The sequence below is a fragment of the Brachyhypopomus gauderio genome, chromosome 9, assembly GCF_052324685.1.
Source record: "Brachyhypopomus gauderio isolate BG-103 chromosome 9, BGAUD_0.2, whole genome shotgun sequence".
Lineage (NCBI taxonomy): Eukaryota > Metazoa > Chordata > Actinopteri > Gymnotiformes > Hypopomidae > Brachyhypopomus > Brachyhypopomus gauderio.
This window is the reverse complement of record NC_135219.1, coordinates 20,463,420-20,487,959: the sequence shown is the minus strand read 5'-3', so window position 1 is coordinate 20,487,959 and position 24,540 is coordinate 20,463,420. Positions and strand designations below refer to the sequence as shown.

Below are 24,540 nucleotides of genomic sequence, written 5' to 3'. Positions count from 1 at the left end.
CATCTTTAGCTCTATACCAGGTGTTAGATTGTGAACGCAGGGCTGCTGTTGGCTGGACATGGCAGATCGCTCTCCACCCTGTAGTGACACTCACACGTGTAAATGATCAAGCAGTACTGTGCTATACCTGACAAGCCCATAACTGCGCAACACCCACCTACTATTTCTGTTATGGTGCTATACTGAGAGTGGTCCACCGCCCAGATGTTCCGTGATGATGTTTAGCAATCAACATTAACAATACTACTGCCACCTGCTGGCCGAAACAGACACTCAAGTGAAACTAAGTGGAATTGACCGACCTTACCATTCACAATTAAAGCAGGTTCACAACTGTAACAAATTCTAACATTATATTCTACATCCTTTATACACGATCCATGATCCAGGGTCTTTTTACAGATTTTACTACCTAGCTTTTACCAGTGAGTCAATGGTACAATGGAATAGTCGTTAATCAGCTAAATAAATTCATACTGGGACTCGCGGCCAGGGTTGATAAAGGGTTCTGTAGTGTCTCCTTAAGGTATTCTATTGTAGGCCTACAATAAGATTACATTTATTACATGCCAGTGAATCCTCTGGAGTCTAGTGGTAATCTTTTCTGCTGTACTAATATACAATTCTTTGTTTATGGTATTACGTATTCAAATTTAATTACTGTAGAGGTTTCTTTTTTACCAAATGGAAAATAAATGTTGGTGATATATTTCTATAATTATTTTTGTAGACCTGTTGTTGATGATGACGGTGCAATAATTATTAAATAACAAAGTGAGTTTTATTGGGGTTTATTTCCAGAGCTCATCGTGGTTCATAATATTCACTGTTGGAAGATAACAACTAAAACATGTGTTATCTAATGGCTATAAAAGTCTTTTTAAGTCAGTGAAAGGTTAAGAAATTTAAACTAATTAAAAAGTTCAACCTTAAAACGAACCAAGGTATTCCAGTAGCCTACAACTAGAATATATGGGGTTTTGTTTTTACCAGGCGTAAATTATGTTATGGAAGACTGCAATTAACTGAACTGTTCTAATTATTTGTTGTACTGGAACTCAGTGTCTAAAGCTGATGTGATGGCTTGGAGCTGTGAAATAAATTGTCTAAACACAACAGACTGTTCAAGAATTGCTGAGGGATTATTTTAAGAAGACACTTGTTCGACAGGTGGCGCTGTTGTTTGAATTTAGACATGACAGTGGTTCATTTATAAACTGTCACTCACTGGTTCATCTCTGGAACGAGTTCATCACTGTTTTTAAGTGATTTTTCAAAAATGTATATAAGGTTCATTGCTTGTTTCATAACATGCACACATATGGATTCATATTGTAGTATATAGTTACAATATCAACAAAACCACTAGAGTTAGAGTTAGACATGAAAGGGTCAGGCATTAATGCTGCAATTTAAAGCAGTTTTATAGATCATTACATATAATCCAATGGATGGATCTATAGATATTAAGATACAATATAATCTTGCTGTAGCGTGGAAGGTCGGTCTGCAAATGAAGAAACATTTGACAGTTTTAACATTTGCTATTTGCCATTGGTCTGAAACCAGTGCTCCGCCTATAGAGGCGTTATTTGTCAGTAGTAACACGGACCTCGAGTTAATGGAGAAATTTGGGAAGTTGGACTGCATTTACAACCGACTGGAGTTCTTCTAAAATAAGCGATTCTGCGGGTGTACCGGCCCACCTTATTAAAAGAGTCGTTTTCTGCGGTTATGGAGCCAAGACACCAAGGTGAGATCAGCGCCTAAAATGTTCAGGTTAGACCCAGTGATAAACTTGTTTACGTCGCGCGCGCGTTGTAAATAAGCTCGGGCTTTCCTTTAAGGCAAATATTATTTATAGTTCGTTTATTTACAACAAAGTGTCCATCTTAATGTTTCTTTGGGCTCATGTGTCAACCCTGTTGATTCTGCGGTCCGCTCGTTGTTTACAATTGAAGATATCCTTAAATATGATTACTTGGCGACTGTGTGGACCTCACTGGAACTGTTTCTCACGTCCTTAACCAAGTGGCGTGTTGTCCCGTTTCGGTGGCTGTGAGCCCAGATAATTTAAACAAATGACTTATTCAAAGTTCTGTTCCGTACGTTAGGTAGTCTAGTTTAATCTCAGAAACCATAAGACCGACCCAAGGCCACGTATTTTCACGGCCTATGTGACCACCCAAGCTAAAATAACTCAAGTCTCGTGACCACAGTTGTCCCAAATCCTTAGTTAAATCCTAGGAAAGTGAGCACATTTGACTTTTCATGCTCATATAATCCTCTTTGTAAAGTCCCTGCGTTTTATGCTTGTGTATGTGTTTGTTGTCATAACCTGCTTTGACATTTCTTGTGTCATTTGGAACTCAAATTCTACAGAGCTGTATTCTAGTATACTGACTCTTGAAGAAGGGGACCTGGGTAAGATGATATATGATTATGTGCTAAAGGCAGACGTCTCTTTCTGCATCTTGAGACCGAAGGTGACATGCCTGAAGTCTGTACACACTGCGGTTCTGTCATTAACACCATTCAGTTGTTCAATTCAAAAGCTACTTTGCACAATTTAAGAGTAATACACGGAGCAGTTTGACACTGGTCAATTTCACTAGGCTTTTGTGTCCCAACATAACGTGGGCTGCTTTTGAAAAACTCAATCCCAAAGCCTTCAGCACATGTGCACTTGAATGTCTGTTTCTACTTACTGATACGTAGAGGTCACAGTAAAGTGGCCCTTTTGCTAAACGCTGTTACGCAAAAGGCTGCATGAGAAATGATGACGTGATGCGTTTGCTCCTGCGATTGTTTCTCCATGCTGACGATTTGCATGATCTGTACGAATCAGGCATGACTGAAGATTGTCTTTCAAGTTTATAAATGCAAGAACTGGATTCCCTTTACATACATATACCCTGCAGTTTATTTTCTGGGTTTCTGTGTGTGTGTGTGTGTGTGTGTGTGTGTGTGTGTGTGTGTGTGTGTGTGTGTGTGTGTGTGTGTGTGTGTGTGTGTGTGTGTGTGTGTGTGTGTGTGTGTGTTAATTTATTTATTGGCTAGACGATGGACATCTCCACGCAGGTAAGTCTCAAGTCTCCACCCCCACCCTCACCCCCATCCCACGTCTCCATGTCAGTGCAACACCACGATTCATGCTTACACCATTCTGACGATCGGTAACGTCATTCAGCTGATGGCAAAGCACTCCCCGGCTTACCCTGCGCAGTAAGCCCAGCAGTGCTGAGGCACCTGGCTGAGTTAAGTCCAGCACCCAGCAGAAAATTCCCCAGATTACTCCAGCCTCAGGATAGGTTGGACAATGTAGCCTACTGGTGAAGCACTACTGCGTAGCCGCCGGTTCCTCATATCGCTCTGTCAAAGGGCGGATTGTGTTGCCCTCCTGAAACAGTATTTGTGTATCGGTTATCTAAAGTTTGCCTACAGCAGTGGGCTACAGATCTAAGCGCGATAAAGTTTATTCTTAGGTTTGCTCACGACCCACCCCGTATGATATGATTTGTTTTCTAGATTAAATATGCAGAGCGTCCACTGCGGTTGATGAATTTACAGACCGCCACCTCCTCCCACTGAGGTCTTCCACTGTGGACAGTAGAACGATTGTTCTGGTCAGTCTGTCGGGCTTCTCACGTGGACGATAAAGCCCTCTGGGGAGGGAGGCGTAGTGAGGCGGGGCTGTTTGCACGAGCGAGTGCGGCTTCACAGCTGCAGAGCCCGCCCAAGGAGTTAGGGAACACCACTCGGGCCCAGCCCGTCACCCGCACAGCGGACTGGAACAAATATATATTCTGAGGAGCATTCGCCACAACTAACAGAAACAAGAACAACTATCCCATATAAAAGAGGGATCTCTGTGGATTTGTGCTTTCTGGTGGCAGCGTCAACTAGCAGAATAGACGTGTGATGTATTAGAGCAGGTGTAGTTGACCATATTGGTGGTCTCCTCTTTGACCACCTCAACAAGTGGTGGCAGCAGAAATTCTAAGCAGAACCAGGGAACTGAATTCATGACATTTCTTAACTGGAAGGTTTGTGCACGATGTACAAAAATAAACATGGCGGCATCATTTTACTATTAACAGTTGAGGAGTAAACACATAAAGCAGTTTCAAACCTGACTAAATGACATGACACCAGCATAAGCTGGAGCGAGCGTCATTAGAAATGCTTGTGAAATTGCATCATGTCATTGTATACTCCGTATACAGTGCCACCTGCTGATCTCATTATACGGGTATGAGAACTCGGCAGTAGCTACCACACAGGCCTTAGGAACTTCTCTAATTGGTTGACTAGTCTTTGGTACTGCAACAATAAACGCCTTTGAACAGAAGTCCTGTTTATTAATTTGGTGCATATGTGTGTATTATGCTAAGTAATAAGTAAAGCGCTAGTCAAAAACCATCTAGTATGACTGATCGGTACTCAATTTATCATTTATCACTAGCTAATAAGTCGCACGTCCAGTACCTTCATCTAAAGTTCATTGATGTTTTGAGGGGTTTTTTTGTGTTTGAACCTTGTGTATGTCTAACAGCCTGGGCGATCCTCTCTCTACATCCCACGCTTCCCTTTTCAAATAACGCTGTGCTGCTACTCTGTCACCTCGAAATTGTTCCTTGCTGAACTAACCAGCGACAAAAAGAAGACCAAACCGAGCTAATGAGTTCAGCTGGAGCACCGAAGGGCCAGAAGCTCAGAGATTGGCCCTCTGCTTTCTCCAAGCGTGTGCACACGAGCGCGCACGATCCCAGTGCAGAACCCCTAGGACGTCTTACCCACCTTACCCACCTATTAAAAGGCCCTCTGTTTTCCTATGCAGTTCGTTCAGTAGGTATAAACCTTACAGCTCCATTGTCACCCACTCAAGCCAGTGATGTTCTCTTTTAGACTAACGTTAACCTTCACCCTATTGCCATATAAGAAATCCGGTAATGACGGTGTCAGACATGTTAAATAAAGACTGGCTTCAGATCTGTTTGGCGGTGTACTAACGGAACTGTGTGAGAGCGTGTTATTTGATGCAAACACAAGGTTAGCGACAGACAGTGTAATCAGGACTGACCGGAGCAGTAGCCACAACTCCCTGGTCGTCCTCATTCTTCTGGAGAGCCTGAATTTCTCATTTTAAAAGCACAGTATTAAACATCACCCCACTCACTGTGCATCACTTGCTATGTGCCTTGGATGCAAATCAGCAAGCTGCCGTTAACTTAATTACTTCTTCTGCCGCTGTTGTTTTTGTTCTGGTGGAAGCGGACTTCCTGTGGAGACCTCTGGCCTACACAGACCTTCCTACATCAGGTTTTCAGCAGATAAGCCCTCTGCTAGCATTACAGTAGCTACCTGAATTGGAGGCAGAATAAAAAGCATTTATCATCCTCTTCCAAGTTTTTATGCAAAAATTCTAAAACATAATGAATTACAGGGGACGTTTTTTTTCCTCTAAACACTGAATGCATCTACAGTCACTTACATTGTTATACATTTCTGGGTTGTTTTGCATATAGCCTGTAATTACAGGTATAAAAATAAAGCTTTAATTCAAGTCTGAGAAGATAATTGCACACAAAGGGTGGTGGTTAAAGATGTCTACAGACGTGCTGGGCACATTGTTGTCACATTTTGATTGACTGTTAGAACCTGCTTGGGTGTGCAAAGGTTCTAATGTACACAAAATGTTGGTCTATTATAATGACGATAATCATTATTGTCATCATCATCAATATTTAGGGACCTCTGTGACATGGAAATCGGACACAACTAGCAAATGCATTTTGCTTTCTTTCACAGATCTAGACAATGAATCCCTACAGGACGTGGAGGAGGCCACGGTGTCGGAGGTGAACCCGAACAACACCATCACGGAGAAGGAGAGAGAGGAGCTGCACAGTGAGCTGATCAAGGTACCTTTATGCCACATTTCACAAGAAAATCGTCCTCGCGTTGGAACAGCTTGGTGTCTCGAAAAATGACAGACTGCCAGGACTCTGGGGCCCATTCCTGGGAGCGGCGGTACACACGAAAGACGTCTTGGACGCGATGCAGGAAGAGAGTCCGTGTTCTGTAAACACCAGCGGCCCTGCTGCTAAAGCTCCTTTTTTGCATTTTTGCTCTTTTCGAGTCACTCTGTGGGCTCCACGGCTGTAGATCTCAGCATTAACGTGCGTAATACTGTTACCTGTTACATCTCAGTGGACCCGGAAAGACCGGTGTGTGTGTGTGTGTGTGTGTGTGTGTACCACAGGAGCAGCGTGTGTGTTCTGGTGGAAACACCAGTGATGCGTTCTGCTCCTTGCTCGTAGCGATTGCAGAAGTCACGAGCGTTTTTCTGTTGTAAACACCTTCGGGTCGGTGCCATGACAGCCAAGGAACCGAGCTCCGTGGGCTTGAGGAGGCGAACTGACGTGCGTTGTTCCTTTGGTCAGCTGGAGGAAGAAATCGCCACCCTGAAGCAAGTTCTGGCCACCAAAGAGAAGAGGCAGCTGGAGCTGAAACAGTACCTGGACGTCTCGCCGCTAAGCGGGCTGAGACAGAACATCAGCAGGGGCTGGAACGACGTGCAGTCCACAACAGCGTGAGTACGCGCGCGTGGGGGCTGCTGCTTGCTTAGCGCCACACCCCCAGCCACACCCCCGGCCACACCCCTGGCCACACCCCCGGCCCCACCCCCATCCTGTTCAGCCGCAAACCACTGACCAAACAGCACACCTTTATATGCAGTCTTGTCATGATGATTGCCTTCATAAACCACAGACCTGTTCTTAAAGTTTAAGGAGATCTGGCTTTGAAATGGATTACATTGAGACCCTGAGTGTAAACTTAATCCAAGGTTTTTAGAGTTATATTTGCAATTGAATACCCAATCAAGGCAATTTAATATACAACATATATGCAGTATAGACATAAGATTAAAACCCTGGCTGATTCAGACTAGACTGAAACATCAGACTAGAATAAACTAGAATAATAATACTGGTCGGTATCGGGTCTCTGTCTTTGGCCGGGACCGTATGCTCACGCATATGTGCATGCTCACCAGGGCCGGAGTGAGCCCCTTTTTCAGCCCGGGAGTTTCATGCCCAAATCCATCCAAAATAATTTTTCCTCCCAATTGGCCCAAATTAGAGACTGACATGAGCCGGCCCATCGGGAATCCTCCCGAATCTCCCGATTAGCCACTCCGGCTCTGATGCCCACGCAGGGGCTGCCGGTCAGCGTGATAATGTCCTCGGTGTCGCCAGACACCCTGCACTGCTGGAGTTCTGATCCGGTGGGTTGACGCTCGGCCCCTGCGGACCCACATGCTTAAGAAGGATGGAGAAATGATAAAGCAGCATATGTGCCAATGATGTTCTGGCTCAGGGTGGCATTTAACGGCAAAGCCGGGTTTGCTACTGCTACTGCAGTGCATCTCAGCATCATGAAGGCAGTGTGTACAGTGGTGCGATTACGGCAGATAGAACACAGTTCTATCATTCTCCATGTTGCACCTTGTTGAATCGCCAAACTCCTACGCAACAGTCAATGCAATAGACGAGCTACAGGACTATGAACAGGTAGCAGAAGACTGTAATCAATCCCACGGAGCTGTTGGACATTTGCATGCCAAGATAACGAAAGTCTGTACAGTGCAGTGTGTCTGTAATTTTCACAGTAACGCAGGCTTTGCTGTTTGGGCTCTGTGCCACAGTTCTTTAGTGATGAAACACTGAAATAGTCCTGTGCAGTCATGTTTCACACTATACAGTAGGATAATATTCTTCATATATGTCTTAACTTGCAGTTGACTTAACTACATGTTTTATACGTGTTTTTTTTTTCAGATTAATCTGACTTTTTAATTTCTGACTGCAGTGTGCGTCTCCTAATAGGAGGTGGTAATTGTGTGTTACCTTGTGGTGATGCTTCTCTATAGTATTAGTAGTTTTAATGCATACATCTTAGACTTCTTTTCTGGTCTGAGTTTTCTGTCATGATCAGAAGTGCTGTTTGGACATATGACATCATGGTGACCTTCGTTACTGGCAATGACACGTTTATGATCCTTGTGCTGAGGAGCAGAAGCTCTCGTGGGCAAGTACCCGTCGCTGCAGAAGCAAAAGTCCAGGGGGTGGAGCTGGATCTAGATCCAACTCCTCCCACCGTCCATAGTTTCTTTTGGTCGGTCCAGGGGGCGGAGCTGCATCTAATCCAACTCCTCCTACGTGTCGCTTACGTTTTGCGACCAGGAAATATAAATCCAATAAATGCACCCTTAAGGCTTTTACCGTTTAAAGATCAAAATGTTCTTTCAATGTTATTTAAATAACACAATACACGTTTTTTAAGTTTACAAGAAAACGTAAAAGTGGACAGGAATAATGATCTGTGATTGCCAACATAATAAAGTCCAGTAAATTTCTTAAATATGTACTATTTCGTTTTTTTTTTTTTTTACCTTATATGCAACATTAGATAGACTAGATTAGATAAACTTAACAGTGGTTGTTCGTGCAAACAGAAACAGTCAGATTTTGTATGATCACCAAAGGAAACTAGTTACTAGCATTAGCAAGATGAAAATTGGTTTATTATGAACTTACTTTCACATCCGTGATTGTTCTCAAATGAACGGCAAGTGAGTAAATAAGAATAGCAATTTAGGACGGCAGTGATTTGGAATGGCTGATCTGATACAACTCCTCCTGCGTAGTGCAATTACTTCAGACCAATGAAAACACCACGGTGGGAGGAGTTGGATCTAGATCCAGCTCCACCCCCTGGACTTTTGCTTCTGCAGCGACGGGTATCTCCTCGTGGGCCACGTCTAGACTCAACCCTAATCATTCTGGGAGTCCTCTTTTGCTTCAAGTCTAATTCACTGGAGCACAGAGACCAAGTAACCAAAATGATAATGTTGTCCAGTTACTAATGAGCTGTACTCGGTGGCTGCACCTCCCACATAGTCTTGGCCGTGGTAATTGAGTTACAGATGAGAGATGTGCTAAGTCGCATCTCGAGTGTAAAACACCTTCTCTGGTCACGGTTTCCATGGTGAAGAGACCGCAGATGGAGAAGGTCAACCTGATCAGATGTCACAATGGGATATGTTGACCAGTGTGGATGTCTCGGTCATAACACACACACATACACACACACACACACACACACACACACACACACACACACACACACACGTACACAAAAACACACTTATACAGTTACACAAGCATACCTACTCTTTGCTACAAGGTGGAATCGGAACTGTTGGGTTTGTGAAGGCGCAATTTAACTAGCCTAGCATAAAATTCACTGCAGGTCATTCCTTTAGTGTACACTCCTGCCTGCTTTTGCCTCCAATTTTTAACCATTGGTCATAGTTCAGTTCATCTGTATGATGCTTTTGACACCGCCCATTGACGCAAAGCAGCTTTTACAGAATCAGATGTAGAATGTAGATGTGAATGTTAATTTGCCTAACTCCCCAGTGAGCAAAGCCAGAGGCAACAGTGGCAAAGAAAAACTCCCTGAGACGGAAGGAAAAAACCTCGAGAGGAACCAGACTCACAGAGGAACTCATTCTCCTCTGGCTGACCCTGAATAGCATGGTTATAAATCAGGTAGATGGGTTATATAGGAAGTCATAGGAAGTAGATCATACTAGTGAAGATCATAGCAATAATGCATAATAAAAATCAGTGCATCTGTGTGAAGATCCAGTGTGAGGACCCAGTGTGTTCGTATATGCATGAGTGAATTCGGATATGAGCATAAGAGAGTCTTTAAGATCACAGGAGCAGTTCCACAAAGCAGAATGAGACTGTTAGTTAAGGCAAAAAAAAACTTTCTTAAATGTAAGTTAGTCTTCATTTAATTAAGATAAATTATCCACAGCTATAAGAGATGGTTCCAAGAGCACATATGTAAATCAAATGTCTGGATGTAAGGAGCATGGTACAACTATAAGGACAGAAACCGAAGGTAACACGGGTACGAGGGCTCAACAGAACTTCAACACCACATCACAATATCCCAGTGCCCATGTACCCCCAGATCTACACCTCAAATGAGATTTAATAAAATGACTAAATAAACAGGCTTTTGACCTCTCTTTATCGAGAGTGTCTGAATTCTGAATGTAGACAGTAAAAAGCTGTGTAGGATAAATCTCTGACCCCTGGGGCAGATTTACTTATTTTTGGTACCAATAAATAGCATGAGGCGTTTAATTGACGCAGATGTGATGTATCATAATAGATAAAGAGATCTCTAAGGTACTGTGGGGCAAGACCATTTGGTGCATTGTAGGTCATTAGAAGTATTTTATAATCAATTTGAAGTATTACTGAGAGGCAAGGCGGAGTAGCTAAATTAGTGGCAATGTGGTCGAAATGTTTTATTCTACTTTGCGCACTAACTTAATAATCAAAACTTACCCCACAGACTGGCTGTGGGTCTAATGGACCCTTTTCTGTTTTGTAAGAATTAAGTAAGAGAAACTCTTACTCTTACTAATGACCTTTACACATTTGGCTAAGATATACTACTTCAGAACATTAGTAGAAAGTAACAAAGTAATTTCTCAGTCATTTAACCCAGATGTGGTAAAGTAGAAAGTAGGCACTATAGAACAGAGACTTGTGTAGCACTACAACTAACCTAGGTGAATGCAGAAAAGTCACCTTTTATATTTACACACTGATAATGGCCAGATATAAAGGTCTAATCCAAGAAAAGGCAGTTTTCCTTAATTGTAGTTGTCACGCCTATCCAAAATATTTTCTGATTTACAGTATCAAACATTGCACTGTGATTATTCAGTACAAGCAGAATACAATACAAGCATGGACTGTGATGAGTGCTGTCTCAGTACTATAATGAGGTCTAAACATTGAAAGGTTTCTGAGGAAAGGTTTGCAATCATCCTATAGTTTGGCAGCAGACGTGGACCAACATTAGGTTTCTTAATCAGTGGTCTGATAACTTCTAGTTGGAATGATTTAGGCACACAGCCAGTGTTGAGGAGTTTGTTATTTTTAATAGAGGTTAGATTATATCAGAAAGTGTTTCTTTAAGAAATACTGAAGTATTACTGAAGTATTAATTTAACGACCTCCTACTGCTTCCATCCCTGTTCCTCGTGAACTCATGTTTGTGTGTGTCTGACAGGTACAAAAAGACCTCGGAGACCCTGAGTACAGCGAGCCAGAAGACGTCCGTGGCACTCAACAGCCTGGGCACTGCCATAAGCAGGAAGATTGAGGACATGAGGTATGTTGTCAGTTTATAGCTTCAGTTTTCTATCATTCTAACCTGCTTCATTCATCACTTCCTTCATTTGCTTCATCCACTTCCTCTGCACTCTTAAACTGTACTTCCAAAATCACAAGCAAGGGGCAACAGCTTTATCCAGGTTAATGACCCATTACCCACCCTGACCACACTGAGACGGGACCGTGAAGGTTAACCGCAGATTGACAATCAGTTTAATTAGGCACGTTTGTGTTCTGTAAGCCGAAATTGGATCTCCTGTCACTGGGCTCAAGTGCAACTAGGCACAGTCCTGAGCGACCGGGTCTTCACCGCCGTTGCTCCACCGCAGAGAAGCGCTGACAAGGCGTTATGACAAGATGGCCGAGCGCCCGGCACACAGAAGCGACAACTCAAGAGTCACACGGAGAGACGGGTCACCAAAGCCCGCTGTTAAAGACGGCCAAGTGTCAGTTGCACTGTTCCCGCAGTAGGACACGTCCCAGCCCTGAGGGTGATTCTTGGGCAGATGGTGAACATGCTGCTTCTGTCAGCCATGCTTCAGAGAGCCTGGTCCCCGCACGCGGCCCTGCCTGTGCAGCTACAACGTGTTTCGTGACATTTCCACAATGAAACAGTGGACACATACCAGATAAGGTCCAGTCTCTTCCCGTGCCCAGAGTGCAGGGCCAGATTTGTGTTGTGTTGTAGTCAGACACAGTGTTCCACTTATTAAGCCAGTAAGATTCTCTGTCAATCATTTCCTTGTCTGCTTTCTTTTCTAACATGCCTCACGCTCAAGTCTTGTTTCCTCCTGTCATTGCTAAAGTTCAGTAAACTAAAGTTCTTCCCCGTGTTATTGCACTTGTGCTCACCCCCTTCTCTTCCCCTTCATTTAACTCCAGCATATTCGGCCTTGATTTACTGTATCCCAGGAGGTACGTACGGCTGTGTGTCTGTGTGGGCGTGATCATCCCTTCACCTGCATGAGTGTTGTTTTTCACATCTCCGGCGGAAACACACACTGCTATCACCCATGATCCCCTCCCCAAAAAAAATATGACTCTGTAAAATGATTTGAGGTCTATGAACACGCTACACAGATGCCGTTCATCCACCTCCAGTGTTGACATAAAACTATTGTAACTACCACAGGCTCCCGCTCTGCACTACAGCCCAGAAAATACACACACGTCAGCCGCTGATGCAGCTTTCAGGGAAAACCAACCTGCCTTATTTACATAAACGCATGTGATGTGTGCTCGGGGTTCTTCATGTGCTTTATATTGACAATGGAAAGGTTCATCAGCAAGTCAGATAGGCTCGTTGTAATTGCCTTCTACCTCATGAATATTCATAGAGGAGCATTGCACTCAAACTACATCCCATGCTGCATATATCGTCTTTCTTTGTGTCCATTTTTAGGTGCTTATAGGTCATGGCCACCTAGACCATGTTTGGGGGTTTTTGGTGTGTGTTTTGTTTTTGCGCCCTGTGGGTCAGCTCCTCACACCTTTGGTGAATGAATGTTATAATGCATGCCCTATTAGTAAAGGTGTCTACATGGTTTTCTTTGTTTTCCTGTTGGACTTCGAAAGGTTTAGTGCAATAGGGTAAGACCCTGTGTGTGTGTGTGTGTGTGTGTGTGTGTGTGTGTGTGTGTGTGTGTGTGTGTGTGTGTGTGTGTGTGTGTGTGTGTGTGTGTGTGTGTGTGTGTGTGTTTGTATCTGTTTGTCTCTGTATGTGGTCTGAAGTGCTTAATTTCAGTTTCTGCATGATCTCTGAGAATGGCAATTCCTGAAAGGGAATTAAATAGACCTCATCTTGTGAACCACAGATTCTCCGTTCATTTGGTTCATGGCACCAGACATGCTAACAGCTGAATAGCGTAATCTGCAAAGCTACTGGAGGCTAATCCTGATGTTCTCAGTTCAGTCCGCCGGGATTGCCAGCCAGGCCAGATTTGTTCCAACTCCTTATATACCTGACCGATGTAACCAAAGGTCACAGAGCTCATGACTACCTGATGGAGGTGCATTGAGAGCTAGAACAGAATAAATATGTGGACAGGCTCTAGGTGTCTAGGGATCGACTAGAAAAGCTCTGTTCTCATCGGTCATGTCAATCCATTAAGAGCCGTCTAAGAAAGCGTCACATACAAACTAGCTCATTATCACAAGCTGAATTCAGTATGCATGTAACACTGTTTCCACTGCCTTTTTCCTTCAGTTCGCAGTCAAGATAAAGGCAGCTAGCAATCCCCATCTAACCTTTTAGTTAAGCTTCTGTGTAGTCATTCAACCACTCAGGCGTTAAACTAAAAGCAGGAACTGATTCTCTTATGTCCCTAATACAGAAGTGTTCTGATTCTGAATTCTTCTGATTCTGAATTAGTTCTTTTGAATGTGGCGCACTGGTAGCCTAACTACTAAAGAGTAAAACACGCGTAGTTCCTATGACAACATGACCATATTAAGTGGTAAAATGACAGGTGTGGAAGTGCATATAACACTGTCTCTGCTTCTCAAAACATCACTTACTAACCTTGAGTGGCTGAATGTTTTCAGCTATAGAGGTATCTCGCCTTTCTGTCATGTGCTTGCTAAACCCTTATTTGTCTGCTGCTATATGTGCAGTTTCCTGTCTGATCAATGCTAATAACCGTCTCTTTTGCCTGGCCATGCTTTCATGGGACAGCTACTCTATACGCCACTCAGTACCCCCTATGAGGTAAATGTCAATGAGAGTGTATTTAATTTAATCATGAAGCCCACTTCGCTGTGGTACTGATTACACAAAATATTAGAATCTAAAAAGTAAGAACACCAAGCCCTTTAGCTGTGAATGAGATGTAGTGCTAAAAAATTGTAAATTAAAACATCGCTTTCCAGTGAATGCAATTATACAACTCCGGCAATGGCCATGATCAGAAGACTACTGTTGGATTCTCACGGGCCTCTGTGTGAACAGGCCTCTTCGTTAACGCGTTCGTGAATACATTCGGTGCATCATTAATTTTATTACCATTTTCAACAGGAACTCATCCGGCTTCAAGTCCTTTGAGGAGAAGGTTGAAAACACCGTGTCTAACATCAAGGTACGTCTAACCTGACAGGGTCTGGAGTGGGCGGTTGTTGCCAGTCAGTACTGACCGGTGGGTCGGGCAGACCCGAAGCGATAGTGCTGTCAGCAGCTCGGGAGCAGACTGTTAGTCCGCCGCCATTAATCATTTAACTCCTTTAGCATTCATGGCACACTGCCGACAGGCGTGTTGCTGCTTGAGTGTTTGAGAAATGGCCAATGTGAGGAGCACTGCCAACTCTGTGATGTGATCTGAAGCTCATCCAGCAAGACCTTTTGCTTCAAACGGTGGAACACTTGAAGTATATTTAGGACACCAAGAAGGGAATGTAGACTATGCAACAGATCCTGTTTGCTGTGTTAATAGGATCTGTGTGTAGTGCCTGACTATCGAACATGATGCTATTCTTTCCTTTCTGTTTGTTTGTTTGTTGTTCTGAGCAGTCAAAGGTAGGTGGGAGTGGCACTGGAGCAAGTTTCGAGGACGTCCTCTCGTCAGCAGCCCAGGCGAGCGCTCAAGATGTGCCTACCAATAACCCGAGAGACAACATGGAGTTTCCATGATAATAGGACTGAGTTTCTACCAGCTTTGTGCTGGAACTATGCTGCCCCTCTGTGGTCAGGAGGCTACATCGCTTCCTTGGATATGGCTTTCTGAAGCCCAGACTTCAGAACTAGTTGTGACCAAATATTTTGACCTGGTACTTTAACCAAACTGTAACTTCCAGAGGTTGTGTCTCTTGGTATAGCTTCTGTTCAGGTATTTAATTATTTTCATTTTATATATTTGAAAAGAAACGTTCAATATCTCAAGATATATTCAGTACCTCGAGGTATTTACGACTACCTTCCTCAAAACTTATTTTCCCAATAATTTGTTAAATATGCAGTTAGGAATCAAAAATTAGCTGGACCAAACTTTAAAAAACTGGCTGACAGATTCAACCAAATGAGAAAAAAAAACTTGAAATGATGTTACTAATCTGCACTGCACTTTTAGTCTGACCCAAAGCAAACTCTGCTGCTCCACTAAATTATGTCTCTTAATCCGAGATGAGATCATCATTAGCGTAAACACATTGAGAACATATTAAATATGCTTATTACATGTGCATTCTATAAATATGGTGTTTTAGTAACAGCAGCATACATATTCTCGTTACTTAGCTGTGACTTCCTGAAACCAACCAGCAGCTAAAGTTGTGTAGTCTGCATAATTTGACAAAATTGCTTTTTAACCTTCAGAATCATTTTCTGCATAGGTTTTACAATGTGGTGGACTGATGTAATATAATCAAAACCAACAGTACCTAACAAAAAGAAAACAATGTTTTATAAACTTGCTATTATGCATTCTTGTATACCAAGTTTTGACATTTCAGCATAACTTTCAATAATAAAAAGATTTTTCGCAAAGTCAGCAAGTCTCAGCTTATCAATATGAAGAGTTTTGAAGCTTCAAGCACTGAACCATTACTGGTGTCTCTAGTTCGTAGAACATAATGTGCAGGATGTCAACAATTCAACATTATCCCGTTTCCTCCACTTTTCAGTTTTTGTATTGTTCATTAGTTTTTTTAGGTTGGCTAATAACACTTAATGAACGATTATCAAAAACAAACAAAAAAACAGGTTGATTATTCTTAATATGCTATGAATGCAGTCAATATTCTGTTCTGATGCTAACTAGTCAAAATATCCCAATCTAAAGCAGGAAACTGTAAGAAGTATGAGGTATGCAACATTGGGTGTGTGCTATTGCTCACTCTTAAAAAGCAAACAAAACACCAATGTCTGCTGACTAAGTAATCAAGAAGGAAGCTTAGTCATCACTAACCAGCTAAGACTGGCAGTAATTCCCTAAAACCAAAGAACAACATCTGGAACTGAAATGAAAGTGCAGTGTCTCTTCTGTGAGACTGAGCGCTGAACACAAATACAGGGTGTGTGAGGTAGATATAGCCGCTTCTTTTCCAGTGAAAGTTACGTCAAGGAAGGTAATGTCTTGTATGAAACACTTCAACATAGTTTTAAAACAAATGATGATTCATTAAGACTGCTTCTGGAATTATACTTTCAGTCAAAACAAAATAAAAACAACTGGTAAATGTAATTAAAAGAAAAGTAAGTTGAAGAAGCTCTTAAATTATATTAACAAGAAATAACAGCTTTTGCTTTGCTGATGTTACAAGTAACGCCATCTTTGCTTGTCGCTCAAGAAAGACATCTGGCTGGCAAGGCAACCGCCGTGTAAATATGCAAAGAGAAGCTTTTTGTGGTCATTGAAACGATAAACTACAAAAACTACAGTACATCCTGATGCATAACGAACAGCAGGTTCACTCTTCCTCCAGGTGGTCACGTTAAGAGGTTTTCGGGGTTCTGTGGCCGTCCGGATCTTCTGCCTGCCCCGATCTGGCCTCGTCTGGCGACCCAATGTGACGACTTCTCTCCTTGTTCAGACTCCTTGCTAGGGCCAGGACCTCTGGATGATGAAAACGGCCTGCAACGGGGAGAGAGCAGCGCTTTCGGTCTGCACCGGGTGACACGAGCATTCTGGCACCTGATGGGATTTGCGGGCTTCATTTAATGGAGAAGGAAAAGGAGATAACCTTCAGTGGAGGAGAAGAACTCCTGCAGTCTACCCGGGCTCCCCTCCAGCTCCTCATACTCATGGGCCTGCAAGATCATCTCGAACTGGTCCAGTTCCTTCACCAGCTTGGCCTCTGGACTGGACTGTGTCTCGTACTCCTGTGGGGCGATGCACATATTTGCCTCGGTCACACAGCAAAGTCAAATACTGCAAAATCTCCAAAGCGCCACCATTAAATGTGGTAGAGTCTTGGAGACATGCATATCTGTCTCAAGTGTGACAATAACATGGTGGCACTGTACTCATAACAGGGGAAAAATCCTTACTTAAATGATCTTTTGTTAGCTTTCTTAATCATTGCTCAACTGACTCCTGATTGGCACGGTTTGGTCACATGTCCCTACAAGAGCTGTGAGCATGCGTGGGAGAATGCAGCTTTCAGTGTGGAAATCATCCTGTCCTGACCATGACTTTCCACCCAGAAATCCATGTTGGCGTGTATGATGCAGTTAAATCACAAAAGAATAATACAGCCTACAAAAAAGTGGGCAAATGTTCATGAAGGCAGGAGACATCAAATGAACCTTGATAACATACAAAGTGGCCTGGTTTAAGAACGTAAGACACAGAGAGGGTACCGACGTGCCTCCCACAACTGGTAGAGCTCTTTATGTAGATCTTCACTTAGCAGGCTTGTGATGTGAACCATTGCTTCCTGAAAAAGTAGATAAAAGCATTCAGTAGATAAAAGGACTCGGTAGATAAAAGTATTCAGGGTTGAAAACCCCTCTGGTAGCAGATATTTTTGCAATTAAAGTGTCATGTGTATACATTATATGGCCAAATGTATGTGGACATTCCTCTAATTATTAAGATCAGCCACATATATTGTTAAAAATTGGATCAAAATCAAGCAAATATCAATGCAACCTCCACATACAAACACTGATGACTATCATGGCTACGTCAGTATCGCAGGACGCTTTGCCACAATACTTTCTGCCCCCACTGCAAATGCTATTACTGGTACGTGATGTGGCAGTCATGGCCTGGTGGTTAGGGAACTGGTCTTGTGACCGGAGAGTCGTGGGTTCGATTCCCAGACCTGAGGCTATGACTGAGGTGCCCCTGAGCAAGGCCCTTAACCCTTAATTGCTCACATGTATAAAAAATGAGATAAAAATGTAAGTCGCTCTGGATAAGGGCGTCTGCCAAATGCCATAAATGTAAATGTAAATGAAAGCATGGGGCAAAAACAGCTGAGAAAATCAAGCACTCACAGAGCAGCGCCATCGCATGACCGTTGGCCTTCACCGGGGACCTGCCCCAACTGGAAAACCACAAACCAGTATCCCTCCTTTCCCAAACATTACTGTTGGCACAGTGCGTTGTGGTAGATACTGTTCTCTTGGCATCCACCAAACCCAGACCGCTCCACAAGACTGCCAGGCAACGGAGTGTGATTCATCACTCCGGAGAACACGTTTCTACTCCTCCATCATCCAAATACATTTCAAACTATTACGTTTCTGACTTCATGGCAGCAACTGGGGAAAGGCCCGTTTGTGGTCCAGCAGGACGGTGCACATGAGGTACATAAAGGCATGGTTCCACAAACTCGGCATGGAAGAGCTCGAATGGCCCGCACAGAGCGATGACCTCAAGCACCATGAGATAGACAGGAAGGCTGTTGTTGAGACAGGCCTTCTCATTCAACATCAGCGCATGAGTTTACTAATGGCAAAAGTCCCACAGACGCCCTCAAGTGTTTTAACCATGCGATTAAATATCTTAAATGTTACTATTTTTCCTCTCAAACGACACCTTTTCTCGTCTGTGTTTTTCTGCTTTGCTAATGTTGTCGGCTGGAGCGATGTCACCCACAATACATTCAGCCAAGTCATGAACCAAGGCCAGCTTCATGCATCTGAAATGGGAGGGAATTAAAAACGTGTTACACAAAAAATCCATAAACGACGAGGTGCAATCTGTCATGTGCTCATGTGTCTACAGGCTATAAACCATGTTTGATTAGTTGGCTTAACGGGACCATAAACAGAAGATCAGCTGGTTACCTCTCCTTGTTTACACTAGGGTCTTGTATGGTTAAAGCCATCACTGACATTCTGTACATGTGATCGGACACGCTCTCTGGATGCTCCACCTTCCTGTACACCCACCCGGTTCGTGGCACGCGCTGGAAACAGAAACAGACAGACTTGGCACTACCTTCTTGTCAATTTGACATCCAGTGAATCTCTAGGTTAGGAACACGACCAAAGCTACAAAACACGAAAGCGCATTTTCCACATCGGACACAAGCAAATAATTAAACCGTAAATAAAAATCAGATCGGACATTTGTTAAAAATCAATACGTTACCTTCAACTGCCCTACAAGTTTTAAAAACTGCAGCATGTTTTCCATGATGTCTCTGGCGGAGGTAAAACGTGTCCCATGAACGTCTACAATGAACCGGAAGATGATATTTTCCCCCTTGCAAATGCAACTCTGGCGTTAACTCTTGTGTAGCGCTAGATGGCAATGTACTCCAAAATAATGAATGGGTTTCTACTCTTGGCCATGTCTCTAGATTAGACAGAGACGCCACCTTCAGCTCGAGCAGAACTTCTTCATGGTGAGATGCAGAATAAATAGCACGTGCTTGTCTGGGTAACGTCGGCCCGTGACCTCATCCGCGCGAGCTAACGTGTAACAACGTGTAACAACATGTAACAGCACTTTTCCTTACAAGTGTCTGTGGGAATTTGACATTATCTTAAAAAACTGAAATATTCTCTGATACGGTATGTCACATGGTGGCAAACCCCGTATGATATTAAGGGTTTAAACACTTTGGCACTTTTTGGCCTTATGTTCTCAGCGGTTGCTGAAAAAAATATTGCAACTCCTCAGATGTTTTGGCCTTGACGTGCATGCTGTTTACAATGTTTCCTTAGTATTTATAAAGTAGATTCCAGCCGGTCCAAACAAATATGTAATATCCTTGCTCATGGTTAGCGGAGGAAGGCATTTTAATAGATATAGGATGCACAAACCATTTACCACAATATAATTACATTTTAATTTTAACAACACGGCTTAATTGTGCTATTAACCACGCATGCTGAGTTGTTGATGCACGTTTCCTAAGACACTCTTAACTCCACAGAATGCATGCCCGTGGAGGAAAAACTGTCTAGCAAGGAAGAGCATGGGACCCGGGTTTAGCAAGGAGGATATGAGCGTCTTCCTCTCTGTCCAGCCGCGGTGCTAAATGCAGAGTTCGTATGACACACGTTTAGCCCTCATTATCAGGAGGTCACGCTCATCCACCTGTGTCGTAACGCTTCCACTTCCTGGAGTAGCCTACACACTGTAAGATGTAGACAATACATACTCTTCCAGGGAGTAATGTGCGTGCTTACGTGTGCAACAGAAAGGATGTTTCGTGGATACACCACACATGTGGATGCCTCCCCCCCCCCCCCCCCCCCGTATAAATAAAAAATAAAATTCCTTATTTGTTAATTTTATCAGGTAGACCTAATAGAAGGTCTACCTTCATGTAATTCAGCAGACAGTAGTACTGAGGACTGTAGGGTTTGTGCAGATATTTAATATGCAAGTAACATACTGAACAATGTAAGTTAAAGCTCTTTTATAGCAACGTGATATGATTTATAAAAGTATGAAATTTTAAAACACTCTTGAAGTGGACTGAAACGAGATGAAGACCAGTAATTAGCTTATAATACAAATACCTGTGCTAACATTACACTCACTATCAAACGGTTCAGTTAAGGAGGAGAACATGTTTTTTAAAAGTGCTTTACTGCTGTGTCTGTTTTATTTCTAGATGCAATGCTTGTTGCTTGCTCGGCGTTGCGATTCTCACTTAAAACTCGCAAATCCAGCAGTCTGAATCTGAGGCATGTAGGAAAAGCCTCCTTCCACAGGTAGACGTGACAAGTGCGAAAGAGACAAACATCCGCACGGCTTCCGTTGTCAAAACAATGATAGCTGCGCAACCCCTTTTTATTTACAGGAAACACATCTTTCCTCCCCCATCGCCTTTCGACAGCAGACAACATCAGACCGCAGCGGAACGTCACTGTGCTGACCGCACATCTCAGCATTGTCCCGGCCTCTATTTTTAACCACGTGGTCCTGTTACTTTTGAAATGTTAGCTCGAACTTTGACCCCAGTTAACCAAAGGGTCCCTAAATTTAGCGGCAAGGCCTAAAAATGTCCTGGGAACTCTTCCGGGGGGATTTTTTCCTGCCGGTCTCGAAGCCGCGAACCATCTGACGGAGGAAGAACGAGAGGGAGCGATGTGACGTCAGAGCGCCGCGCGCTTTCTCGTGAGAGAAATGGCGTAGCATAGCCGGGCGCGTGCGGGAAGCCCTCTGCGCCTGGTCTCACGCGGACACTGAAGACAGCAGCGGTCTGCACTCGCCACACCGCTGTTATTGTAACTGACTGGCGAGACCTGACTGCTGCACGTGACTCCTGCACAAGTGATTAAATTCTCACCTGCAGAGTGATGAAGTAAAACGACTTCACCGGGCTTAATCAAACGGCTGCAAATGAAGACTACCAGGCCCGAACTAGGCACTGTATTAAATTAATGCATTTAGATAGTCTAACTAAAGTTTTGCCCATTTTATTTTGCAATATTTCAACCAAAATTACAGTGCATTCTAGAAAACAATGCCTTTCAACCACGTCCACACAACAAAATGTATTTATGTGTATTTTCTTACTGAGTCTGCGATTTGTGCAATGCATGTTTCATTTAATAACATCCTGAGATGTTAAGCAAGACTCCCAGCCAGCGGGGCTCCTGAGCAAACACACGTCTCTTTTTTGGGGGGGATTACCATGGCAACAGGTAACGGTTCTGTATTGGCCGTCTACCCTGCCGCATGTGTTGTGTGTCAGTAGTCTCTTTCACCGCGGCCCGCCTTTGTGCGGGGAGGACCGTGGCCACGGCCGCGGCGGCTAACAAATATCGTCGGCGCTGCAGGCTTGTGGGCACTTTGTGTGGAGGGCCAACACAGAGGAGGGCCTTGTCACGGCGGGCTGTGTGAATGGGGAGGAGGTGGAGGGGGGGGGTTCCTGGAGCCCTAACCCCACCCCCACTCAAAAGAGCGCCACCTTGAAGTGCGCGACCTCGGCGCAGTCATAAACGCGAGGCGGGTACAGGTTGGGCGGAGGGGCTAGGGGTCGGGCGGGGGGAGGGGGCGGGGCTCCGAGGCTTTCTTCTTCAAGGGCGCGGAGGGGGAAGAGAGGGGCATTGTCGTTCGTGTCTCCCGAGCTTTGATTTAAGGGCTCGGAGGGGCCGTGGATGTGAGGCACAGCGAGCGTCCGCACCTCCGCTCGGCCCTGTGAACGCAGGGCGGAACGCCGCGGGCCATAACATTGATTATGAACGCACTTTAAATGCGATATTCCCCGCCACAGAGGCCTTTCAGAACCTCACGGCATTCCAGGGCGCGTTTGACATTCGACATCGAGTGTAGTGTTGAAATCCAAGTTGATGTATTGGAAATCCTCTACCTTGCGTGCCATTTAATCAAAAACGCACCGTAGGTGTTGATGGATGGAACAGATTTTGTCTAATGCAAAATCAGAAGCATGACCAATGTCTGCATATGTAGTTTTGACCCAAACTGGAAATTGACTGTGTCAGTAAAACCATATGTGTCAGGTATTTTGATTTGGATCTTTGCTTTGGAACATTGCCCCAGTTGCTAGTTTATCTTCTCAGTAGTTTCTCGCTGGAGTGGACGCTGAAACAAGCTGATTCACAGAAGCCCCCGAAGTTCTCGTACTGTACAAACACACAGAGTTGTGGCGAGGTGATCGGTTCTCTGGACCATCAGATGAAGTCTATTCCATGTGAGCCTTGTTGCTTCCCCTTTAAAATACCCATGGATCAGAAAAACGCTTACGTTGAAAATATCAGATCAGCGCTTACATTTAATGTATCAGATCAGATATAGTAGCAGGGCAAAAAAAAAAAACAGAACAGGGTAAATTAAACAATTCACTCTTCTGAGCACATCAGTCAGTGTTGTCTTGTGTTGCGTGTCTGGTGAAGCCTGGTGCTAGCGGTGCGAGTGGCGGCCCGTCCCCTCCTCACTCAGCTGTAACTCTACCTCTTCCCCCGGCACTGACCCATTTCTCCCCTGTGCGGCTGAGATAAAGGGAGAGAGACGAAGTCACGCCATGGAACCTTGCCCCCCCCTGCCGCCGCTCCCACGGCTCCAGATCGCCTTGTTCCCAGTGTGCTGCCAGCCCCCCCCCCCCCCAGACTCCTGCCTGGCTAAACTTCACTCACACACACACTCACACACTGCCAGTCCAGCACCACCCACTTCCACTGCATAACACATTTTCAGTCTGTCACTAAGAAGCTCTCTCTCTCTCTCTCTCTCTCTCTCTCTCTCTCTCTCTCTCTCTCTCTCTCTCTGTGTGTTTCCAGCACAGGCTGGTATGAAAGGAGAAAGGGTGGAGAAAGGTGGAGGTGGTGTGGTAAGGCCTTCACTCTCTTTCTGCCCCTCTTCCCCAGAACCTGGCGCTGGTGAAGGGCGCCTGCAGCAGGAACAGGCCCAGTGGGCTGGAGGCTCCGAGCTTTGCTCATTTTGCTACACTTCAAAATCAGACTGGACCTCAGACCTGCCGTTCTGGCCGGACGTGCACCGCATCCAGAACAGAGGCTGGTGTGTTTGGTCTGTGGGCATCAGGCCCACCCTGTGTAAAAAAAAAATAATGTAGAGCACTTTAATTAAGAGGCCAAGAGCATAAAAGATAAAATTAGCATTTTGGGCTCACTGATCAGAAAGTGTTGTTGCAGTGGGAATCCCAACAGGGTTGCGGTAAGAAGGACAACCGATCACACATCACGCAGCATTGGGGATCAGTTGCAGTGTCTACGTGTCACTCCTTAACATTTTTGCCAAATAAGTGCTTTTAAGATAATCCCATCTTATCTAATTTGATAAAGCAACTTTTCACATTACAGCTCTGCATGTTATCATTTCACAAATGGTGGGTGTAACCACTTTTAAATCGTTAAACGGAAGATGAACAAAGACTAAAAAAAAATCAGTTTACATAACTCACGATCTCGTGTTGATTTACGCTGTATAACATGTCTGTTTGATCATTTGACGGTTTAAATATTGCGCCTGTGAAATATTGAAGTGGTGAGTTTTCTCTAAAGCTTCATCAGCTCAACAAAGACATGACATGAGATATAAGGGGTCCCAATATTTTTAAAGGAATTAATATGTAATTCTTACACGCGCATAAAACGTAAAAAAAAAAACAAAAAACATTATGTGAGAATGTGCACACTATATCCTGTCAGCTCTGCAGCCATTGGACACTGGCCAGGGGAGGGCGGAGTGATGAGACACGCCCCCTGTTCAGTGGGACCACAGTGCTGAGGCCACTGTCACCACTTCAGCACGGAGGGCTGGTAGGCTTATATTTAGCTGGCAGAGGGAGGGTGTGTGTGTGTGTGTGTGTGTGTGTGTGTGCGTGTGTGTGTGTGTGTGTGTGTGTGTGTGTGTGTGTGTGTGTGTGTGTGTGTGTGTGTGTGTGT

The 24,540-nt window shown here is 44.1% G+C and overlaps 2 protein-coding genes across 7 annotated transcripts; one reads left to right on the top strand and one right to left on the bottom strand.

Annotated features, from left to right (window-relative positions):
* Nucleotides 1-1,574: 1,574 nt before the first annotated feature.
* On the top strand, nt 1,575-15,751 carry tpd52l1 (tpd52 like 1). 6 transcript variants are annotated; one of them, XM_077017847.1, is made up of 11 exons: nt 1,575-1,753; nt 2,383-2,424; nt 3,061-3,081; nt 5,812-5,924; nt 6,447-6,595; nt 11,170-11,271; nt 12,156-12,188; nt 12,849-12,863; nt 13,948-13,980; nt 14,287-14,347; nt 14,776-15,751. In XM_077017847.1, exons 1-11 carry the CDS (start codon nt 1,735-1,737, stop codon nt 14,893-14,895), a joined length of 708 nt encoding a protein of 235 aa, XP_076873962.1. In that variant the 5' UTR covers nt 1,575-1,734; the 3' UTR covers nt 14,896-15,751. The 6 variants fall into 6 exon arrangements, with proteins under 6 accessions (XP_076873962.1, XP_076873957.1, XP_076873959.1 ...); XM_077017842.1 differs by lacking the exons at nt 12,849-12,863; nt 13,948-13,980; XM_077017844.1 differs by lacking the exons at nt 2,383-2,424; nt 12,849-12,863; nt 13,948-13,980.
* hddc2 (HD domain containing 2) lies at nt 15,340-19,566 on the bottom strand. The gene is made up of 6 exons (XM_077017848.1): nt 19,307-19,566; nt 19,000-19,121; nt 18,749-18,851; nt 17,571-17,639; nt 16,944-17,082; nt 15,340-16,834 (listed from the first exon to the last, which is right to left on the bottom strand). Exons 1-6 carry the CDS (start codon nt 19,349-19,351, stop codon nt 16,695-16,697), a joined length of 618 nt encoding a protein of 205 aa, XP_076873963.1. The 5' UTR covers nt 19,352-19,566; the 3' UTR covers nt 15,340-16,694.
* Between the last annotated feature and the right edge of the window lie 4,974 nt (nt 19,567-24,540).

What these genes read in the sequence shown, in the direction of transcription:
- tpd52l1 (XM_077017847.1), top strand. An exon ending in TGCACAGTGAGCTGATCAAG is followed by an intron (nt 5,925 to 6,446) that starts GTACCTTTATGC and finishes TCCTTTGGTCAG; the next exon opens with CTGGAGGAAGAAATCGCCAC. An exon ending in AGGAAGATTGAGGACATGAG is followed by an intron (nt 11,272 to 12,155) that starts GTATGTTGTCAG and finishes ATTTAACTCCAG; the next exon opens with CATATTCGGCCTTGATTTAC.
- hddc2 (XM_077017848.1), bottom strand. Translation starts at nt 19,351, where the DNA reads ATGGAAAACATGCTGCAGTTTTTAAAACTTGTAGGGCAGTTGAAG. An exon ending in AACTTGTAGGGCAGTTGAAG is followed by an intron (nt 19,122 to 19,306) that starts GTAACGTATTGA and finishes TTCTGTTTCCAG; the next exon opens with CGCGTGCCACGAACCGGGTG. An exon ending in CCTAGTGTAAACAAGGAGAG is followed by an intron (nt 18,852 to 18,999) that starts GTAACCAGCTGA and finishes CTCCCATTTCAG; the next exon opens with ATGCATGAAGCTGGCCTTGG.